The sequence below is a fragment of the Scomber scombrus genome, chromosome 16 (genome assembly GCF_963691925.1).
Source record: "Scomber scombrus chromosome 16, fScoSco1.1, whole genome shotgun sequence".
NCBI lineage: Eukaryota > Metazoa > Chordata > Actinopteri > Scombriformes > Scombridae > Scomber > Scomber scombrus.
In genome coordinates this window covers 937,251-945,821 of record NC_084985.1, presented here as the reverse complement: position 1 = coordinate 945,821, position 8,571 = coordinate 937,251, and the positions used below count along the sequence as shown (strand labels likewise).

At 41.0% G+C, this 8,571-nt stretch overlaps 2 protein-coding genes across 2 annotated transcripts; both read left to right on the top strand.

The window, feature by feature from the left end:
* Window positions 1–4,597: 4,597 nt before the first annotated feature.
* LOC133996737 (gastrula zinc finger protein XlCGF57.1-like) lies at window positions 4,598–5,308 on the top strand. Its single transcript, XM_062436358.1, has one exon. It carries the CDS (start codon window positions 4,613–4,615, stop codon window positions 5,306–5,308), a length of 696 nt encoding a protein of 231 aa, XP_062292342.1. The 5' UTR covers window positions 4,598–4,612.
* Window positions 5,309–5,993: 685 nt separating this feature from the next.
* On the top strand, window positions 5,994–8,552 carry LOC133996735 (oocyte zinc finger protein XlCOF22-like). The gene is made up of 3 exons (XM_062436357.1): window positions 5,994–6,027; window positions 6,778–8,257; window positions 8,324–8,552. Exons 1-3 carry the CDS (start codon window positions 5,994–5,996, stop codon window positions 8,550–8,552), a joined length of 1,743 nt encoding a protein of 580 aa, XP_062292341.1.
* Window positions 8,553–8,571: the final 19 nt, after the last annotated feature.

The window sequence follows — 8,571 nt, the reverse complement described above, 5'->3', positions numbered from 1 at the left end:
AGAAAAAATTATCTTTCAATTATTTTATTAGCAAAGAAATGAAGAAAAAGTTCAGTTACAGTGTTCCAGTTTCTCAAATGTTAATATATAATAATTAATATAAACTGGATTATTCTGTGTAGAGTCGCAGCGATCAGTCAATGAATCAATAAGTTGTCAACTACTAAATTAATCGCCAACTATTTTGGTTTATATTGGTCGTGTTGAGTTTTGTTTTAATGTCCAAATTATTGATTCCAGCTTTTTAAAATATGATTATTTCCGGTTGTCTCTATTCTTCTATAATAATAATAATAATAATAATAATTATACATTTTATTTAGATGGCGCCTTTCAAGTCACCCACGGTCACCTTACAAAGAATAAAAGGAACAACAAGAAATATAAAAAATAAACAGTGTCAGAGTGAGTATGCCTGTTTGAACAGTTGTGTTTTGAGTTTGGATTTGAATGTTGTGATGGAGTCTGACTGTCTTATGTGTGGGGGAGGGGTTGGGGGGGGCAGGGGGGGGTTCCATAGTCTGGGTGCTGAGCAGCTGAAGGCTCGGGCCCCATGGTGCTGAGGCGTGATGTGGGGTTAGGGTTAGTAGACCAGCAGAGGTTGAGCGGAGGGTGGGGCTGTAGTCCTGGAGGAGGTCGCAGAGGTAAGAAGGGGCTCGATGGTGGAGAGCTTTGTATGTGAGGAGGAGGTTCTGGTATTGTACCGGGAGCCAGTGAAGATGTGTGAGGATAGGAGATGTGGTCAGATGATTTGGTGCGGGTGAGTTTTGAATGATTTGTAGTCTGTTGATGAGTTTGGCGGGGAGTCCGGTGAGGAGGGCATTGCAGTAAGTGACAAATGAATGAACCAGGATTTCGGTGCTGGATTGGGACAGTGATGGGCGGAGTCTGGAGATGTTTCTGAGGTGGAAGAAGGCAGTCCGGGTGATGTGTTGAATGTGAGGTGCAAATGAGAGGGTGACAGTGAAGTTAATATCTTTGTGTTGTGGACAAAACACCACACAAAAAAGTCATTTGAGGAAGCTGAACATGTTCACCATATTCTGACATTTTATGGATGAAATAACTATTAATTTACTGATTAATCACAAAATATGATGACGACAAATTGAAAGATTAGTCGGTCAACCACTGTCATTAACTAGCTAATGCTAATGTTAGTTTAACCCTCCTGTTGTCCTCGAGTCAAGGAAGGAAGAAAGGAAGGATGGAAGGGAGGAAAAAAGAAGGAAAGGATGGAGGTAGGAAGTAAGGGAAGGAAGGAGGGAAAGAAGGAAGGTAGGAAGGAAGGAAGGAAGGAAGGAAAGGAGGGTGGAAGGAAGGGAGGAAAGGAAAGAAGGAAGGGACGAAGGAAGGGCGGAGGAAAGAAAGAAGGAAGGAAGGAAGGTAGGAGGGAGGGAGGAAAAAGGAATGAGGGAGGGAAAGAGAAAGGAAAAGAGGAAGGAAGGAAAAAGTTTCCTGACTTTAAAACGGAACAAACGTGGGATTTTGTAGTGACTTGCCCTTCTGTTGAACTCCCTTCCTCCTCATTGATGAAGCATGTTTTTGTTTCAGGTGCAGGGCTTGCAACTAACACACTTTCTAGTTCATGTAGTGTGAATCGCTCCCACACATTTGAAGTTTTCAGTCGAACCGCTTTCTCCGCCTCTGCCATGTTTCACTTGTTTCATTTCCTTTTAAATGACTGGCTCCCCTCTACCTCCGCCACGCTCTGCTCGACTCTGTGCGTGAAGTCAATGTGCAAGTGACGGATTAATCGCGCGACACTTTTAATAATCAAATTATATCTATTTTTAACAATTCGTTGTTGCAACCCTAGGCAGTAGCGCAGCATTTTAATGGAAGAAGAAGAAGAAGAAACTCAACAAAAACAGTGGTGCACAGATTCATGTGAGTGTTGTTCTCTTTATTGTCTTTGACAGCTTGTTTAGAGTTAGATGCAGCTTTCTTCCACCTTTCTCTGCTCAAACTGTTGTAATCTACTGCAATAAACTAAATGTTATGAAGCCAGTGCAGAAATGGAAACAGTATACTGTCTTGTGCACAAGTCCAGTAGGAAGAGAAATGGAGTTTACTGAGTTTAAACTCCTGCTGTGGATGCTTGTCATTTTTGTTCAAGTACTGTGTTTTAGAATTTAGCCAGCTTAATGTGAACATAGTCTTATTTCAATCATGCCAATGCTCATTGATCAGAGCCCTAAACTTACAATTAATTTATTTAGCTATTCTCTACACTTTCATTGTATCCTACAGCAGTCCATCTGCTCAAAAAAGCTTAAAGCTTTGGGAATAATGAAGGAAGCAAATCTTAAATTTACAATTCTCAGCACGTCTGTTCTCTAGACCCAGAACTCCGTCCTTATTTAAAAGTTTATCTGAAGTTAATAGTTATGTTGAGCAGTCTGAGGTAATCAAATCAAGTGGATGTCTTCCAAAGTTATTTTGTTTTTAGCTGCAACAATTACTCAATTAATCAGTCGACAAGAAATTAAAAACTATTTTGATAAACTAAACAAGGTTTGTGGCCCAACAGTGCGCAACCCAAATATATTCAGTTCACTGTCATTGAGGACAAAATAAACCAATATACCAATATTCACATTTAGGAAGCTGAAATAATTTATGACTGATTACCTGCAGGGATCAAATCTGGGGTTAGGTGCAGTGTCGATTGGGCATTGGACGGGCATGCTGATCCCTGGTAAGTTAGCTCTGGGGATGTGAAACGTCACCTTGCTCATGGGGAAGAGCCAGAGCTGGTGTGGGAGGTGGAGTGGTACCAACTAGATATAGTTGGGCTGACGCATGGCATCGGCTCTGGAACTAAACTCCTGGAGAGAAGCTGGACTCTCTTGTTTTCTGGAATTGCCCAGGGTGAGAGGCGCCGGGCGGTGTGGGGATAGTCATGGGTGCCGAAGTGTTGAGTTCTCCCCGCAGAATGAGAGGGTCGCTTCCTTGGGGTCTCTGCTGCGAGCCATTCGGTCGCTATACAACCACTGGGAGACCTGTGTTTACATTCTCTGCAGTAAGTCAGACCTGTTCTCAGTGGGTGTTGGGCTCCATCGGGGCTGTCCCTGGTTTATGATCCTGTTTGTGATTTTCATGGACAGAGTGTCAAGGTGCGGTCGGGGGGAGGAGAGAGTCCAGTTTGGGGACTTCAGTATTGCTTCTCTGCCTTTTGTAGATGATATGGTGCTGTTGGCCACAACACATCAGGACCTCCAACGGGCTCTTGGACAGTTTGCAGCCAAGTGTGAAGCAGTCAGGATGAGAGTCAGCACCTCCAAATCTGAGGCCATGGTGCTCTGCTGGAACAAGGTGGATTGCCCCTCAGGGTTGGTAGAGAGTTGCTGCCCCAAGCAGAGGAGTTTAAGTATCTCAGAGTCTTATTCACAAGTGAGGGCAATATGGAGCGTGAGATTAACAGGCAGAATAGTGCAGCTTCAGCAGTGATGAGTTACACCAGACTTTTCTGGTGAAGAAAGAGCTGAGCCTGAAAGCAAAGCTCTCAATTTACCTGTCAGTCTATGTTCCAACCCTCACCTATGGTCAACAGCTTTGGGTAGTGACCGAAAGAATGAGATTGTGGCTACAAGCAACCTAAATGAGTTTCCTGCGGAGAATGTCTGGCCTCGGCTTTAGGGATAGGGTCAGAAGTTTAGACATGCTGGGTGTAGTCTATAAGTTTCATTTCTCAGTCTAATGCCACTGCAACCTGGGCCCGGATGAGCGGCAGAGAATGGATGGATGGATGGAAGGAAGCTGGAATCAGAGTTTTTTTAATGACTTAAAACTATTCATGAATTATCAAAATAGTTGCCAATTATTTTAATAGTTGGAAACTAATTAATTAATTAACTAATCATTGCAGCTCTACACTTCCTGTTTAAAATAAATTGCCCTACCAATGTTTACAAACTCCACAGGTTATCTTTAACATAAAATACAGTTATCAAACTTGTTGATGTGTTTACATTAACAGCTGTCTGTCTATGTTTCAGCTTTACTTTTAGATGTGCGAAAAGTGATTGTTGGCGAAGAAGAGAAGCAGGAGTGGAGCTCCAGTCTGGACCAGCAGGACCCAGATCCTCCACACATTAAAGAAGAAAAGGAGGAATGCTTGACCAGTCAGGAGGGAGATCAGCTTCAAGGGCTGGAGGACGCTGACATCAGCAAGTTCATATTGACTCCTGTTCCTGTGAAGAGTGAAGATGATGAAGAGAAACCTCAGTCCTCACAGCTTCATCAAAGACTAACTGAGGAGATAAAAACAGAAGCTGATGGAGAGGACTGTGGAGGATCAGAACCAGACAGGAACTCACATCCAGATACACATTTACAGCCTGATACTGATGACAAGACTTCAGACTCTTCTGAACCTGACAGTGATGACAGTGAGACGGAGACCGAAGACAGTGATGAGTGGAAGGAGACTAGTGAACCTCAGTCAGGTCGTAATAAGTTGAAAACATTCAGCTGCTCTGAGTGTGGGAAAAAATTTAACCAAAAGGGACACCTGACCAAACATTGGAGAATCCACACAGAGGAGAAACCTTTCAGTTGCTCAGTTTGTGGTAAAATATTAGTATGCAAAGGATCTCTTAGGAGACATATGAGAATTCATACAGGAGAGAAACCCTTTAGTTGCTCTATTTGTGGTAAATCTTTTACGCAGTCAGGTCTGAAATACCACCTGAAAACTCACACAGGAGAGAAACCCTTTAGTTGCTCAGTTTGTGGTAAACATTTTGTATGCAAGGGGTCTGTTAGGAGACATATGAGAATTCACACAGGAGAAAAACCCTTTAGTTGCTCAGTTTGTCGTAAAAGATTTCTTTATAAGGGGTCTTTAAGGAAACATATGAGAATTCACACAGGAGAGAAACCCTTTAGTTGCTCAGTTTGTGGTAAATCGTTTACTCAATCAGGACTGAAATACCACCTGAAGACTCACACAGGAGAAAAACCTTTTAGTTGCTGTGTATGTGGTAAGAGATTTGTATGCAAGGGGTCTCTTAGAAGACATAAGAGAATTCACACAGGAGAAAAACCATTTAGTTGTTCAGTTTGTGCAAAAAGTTTCAACCAGAAGGTGACTTTGCAGCTACACATGAAAATCCACACAGGAGAGAAGACATTTAGCTGCTCTGAATGTGGTAAACAATTTGGCTTCAAAAGATACCTACAGGGACACATGAGAACCCACACAGGAGAGAAACCATTTAGCTGCTCCTTTTGTTGTGTTAAATTTAATAAAAAGGGAAATCTGCAGAGACACATGAGAATTCACTCAAGAGAAACTGTTTAGCTGCTCAGTTTGTGCTAAAAAGATTAATACAAAAGATAAATCTGCCAGGCTACCTAGCTGATCAGAAAGGGAAGAAACTATTTTATTTCAGTGTTTATCACCAAAGATTCAGTTGGTCTACAAAGTTCAAAAGACGCAGATGTGTTGATGAGTCTTCAGCAGCTCAACTGAACAGATGGAAACAGAAACTGATGGAGAGGAATGTGGAGGATCAGAACCAGACAGGATCTCACATTCAGATACATATTTACAACCTGATACTGATGACAAGGTTTCAGACTTTCTTGAACCTTAAACGATGATGATTTGAAGACCAGTGAACCTTGTTCATGTTAAGACACCTCACGTTTTCCTATGTAAGTCATATGGGATGTAAAAATGGCTTTAAAACTATTTTCCCCCCATCCATTAATCTATCATCCAGAATAGAAACTTTTCTCATCATCATTTCACATAAATGGAAATCTCTTCAAATGTGTTAATGCTTATGGCCTTGTGTCACTATTAATAGTACTGTGTGTTTGTGGTATCATCAGCTGTAAATGCTCAAAATTGAAAAACTGATATAACGAACACAAATCAGTCAACAGTAATGTTTCAGGAAACACCAGGAAAACTTTCTGTGTACAAGAAAAAATTTGACTATAGATTCATCCATATTCGTTGTTGTTCAAAAATGTTTAGAATGAAGATTCTCATGTTAGGAGTTGATATAGACAGTAATGATTAAAGTTCTGTATAATATTGATGCTGTAAACTGTTTTATATTACTGACTGGTTACTGCGGTAGTCTGTGTTACCAGTGTTACACAGTGTCGGGGCATACACCAATCACTTGCCCAATGCCCATGTTTTGTTTTGTTTTTTCCATTTTTGCATATCAGCATCTACATTCAAATTTAAATTATTATCTCACCAGTGCGTCCCTACTATTGGCTTTTTCTTCTCTGATCATTCATGTTTTTTGGTGTGAACTGTGATCTTGAAATAAAATGAACTGAATAAAGTGAATAGTATTGTGTATCATTAACAGTGAGACAACGGGCTTTGTCTCTTAAACTTTAATGATGTGTTAGAAAATAAATGAAATGTGTGGCGAGCCTTAATGATCTGATTGTTAATGTTTTACTTGATTTTTGCCACATTAATTAGACAGACACAGACCGTCAGTGCAGCAGTGGTGAAATTATTAAACCTTCCACATCAAGTGCGCCCTCTAGTGACTTTTACATGTAATGTGGTATACTTGATAACTGATGTCAGCAAGAGGCCATAAATCACAATACATGACAACAAGCAGAGGATGTCATTTTTTATTTTAATTAACTAATCATTGCAGGTCTACACTTCCTGTTTAAAATAAATTGCCCTACCAATGTTTACAAACTCCACAGGTTATCTTTAACATAAAATACAGTTATCAAACTTGTTGATGTGTTTACATTAATAGCTGTCTGTCTGTGTTTCAGTTTTACCTTTAGATGTGCAAAAAGTGATCATTGGTGAAGAAGAGAAGCAGGAGTGGAGCTCAAGTCTGCACCAGGAGGACCCAGATCCTCCACACATTAAAGAGGAACAGGAGGAACTCTGGACCAGTCAGGAGGGAGAGCAGCTTCAAGAACTGGAGGAGGCTGATATCAGCAAGTACATATTGACTCTTGTTCCTGTGAAGAGTGAAGAGGATGAAGAGAAACCTCAGTCCTCACAGCTTCATCAAACACTAACTGAGCAGATAAAATCAGAAGCTGAAGGAGAGGACTGTGGAGGATCAGAACCAGACAGGAACTCACATCCAGATACACATTTACAACCTGATACTGATGACAAGACTTCAGACTCTTCTAAACTTGACACTGATGGCAGTGATTTTTGGAAAGAGACAAGACAACATCCGTCAGTCTCTGACAGTCATGTGAGGCGTAAGACTGACAGGAAACGATTAAACCCCTCTGAGAACGATAAAGCTTTTACAGAAAGAGAAAGTCTGAGCCAATACATGCCATTACACACAGAGGTAAACAGGGAGGTGAAGAAGGAGGACCCAGATCCTCCACACATTAAAGAGGAACAGGAAGAAGTCTGGACCAGTCAGGAGGGAGAGCAGCTTCAAGGGCTGGAGGAGGTTGATATCACCAAGTTCACATTCACTCATGTTCCTGTGAAGAGTGAAGATGATGAAGAGAAACCTCAGTCCTCACAGCTTCATCAAACACTAACTGAGGAGATAAAAACAGAAGCTGATGGAGAGGACTGTGGAGGATCAGAACCAGACAGGAACTCACATCCAGATACACATTTACTACCTGATACTGATGATAAGACTTCAGACTCTTCTGAACATGACAGCGATGACAGTGAAACAGAGACAGAAGACAGTGATGAGTGGAAGGAGACCAGTGAACCTCAGTCAGGTTGTAATGAGTTGAAATCTGAGTGTTTTAGCCAAAAGGGAAACCTGACCAAACATTGGAGAACTCACACAGAGGAGAAACCTTTCAGTTGCTCAGTTTGTGGTAAAACATTTGTTAGCAAAGGATCTCTTAAGAGACATTTGAAAATTCATACAGGAGAGAATCCATTTGGTTGCTCAGTTTGTGGTAAAATATTAGTATGCAAGGGGTCACTTAAGAGACATATGAGAATTCACACAGGAGAGAACCCCTTTAGTTGCTCAATTTGTGGTAAAAGACTAGTATGCAAGGGGTCTCTTGGGAGACATATGAAAACTCACACAGGAGAGAAACCCTTTAGCTGCTCAGTTTGTGGTAAAAGATATGTATGCGAAGTGTCTCTCAAGAGACATATGAAATTTCACACAGGAGAAAAACCTTTTAGCTGCTTAGTTTGTGGAAAAAGATTTGTTTGCAAGGAGTCTCTTAGGAAACATATGAGAATGCACACAGGAGAGAAACCCTTTACCTGCACAGTTTGTGGTAAATCTTTTACTCAGTCAGGTCTGCGCTACCACCTGAAAACTCACACCAAACCCTTTAGTTGCTCAGATTGTGGTAAAAGATTCAACCAGGAGGTAACCTTACAGCTTCACATGAGAACCCACACAGGAGAGGAGACATTTAGTTGCTCTGAATGTGGTAAACTATTTGCTTTAAAAATATATCTCAATAAACACATGAAAATCCACACAGGAGAGAAGCCATTTAGCTGCTCTGACTGTTTTAAAAGATTTAATAAAAAGGGAAATCTGCAGAGACACATGAGAATTCATTCAAGAGAAACCACATAGCTGTTTATTTTGTGCTTAA

Bases quoted from the DNA above. Each gene is read 5' to 3' on its own strand.
- LOC133996737 (XM_062436358.1), top strand. From the start codon at position 4,613: ATGAGAATTCATACAGGAGAGAAACCCTTTAGTTGCTCTATTTGTGGT.
- LOC133996735 (XM_062436357.1), top strand. From the start codon at position 5,994: ATGAAGATTCTCATGTTAGGAGTTGATATAGACA. The intron at 6,028-6,777 runs GTAATGATTAAA...TCTGTGTTTCAG, and splicing joins GTTAGGAGTTGATATAGACA to TTTTACCTTTAGATGTGCAA. The intron at 8,258-8,323 runs GTCAGGTCTGCG...TTGTGGTAAAAG, and splicing joins TGTGGTAAATCTTTTACTCA to ATTCAACCAGGAGGTAACCT.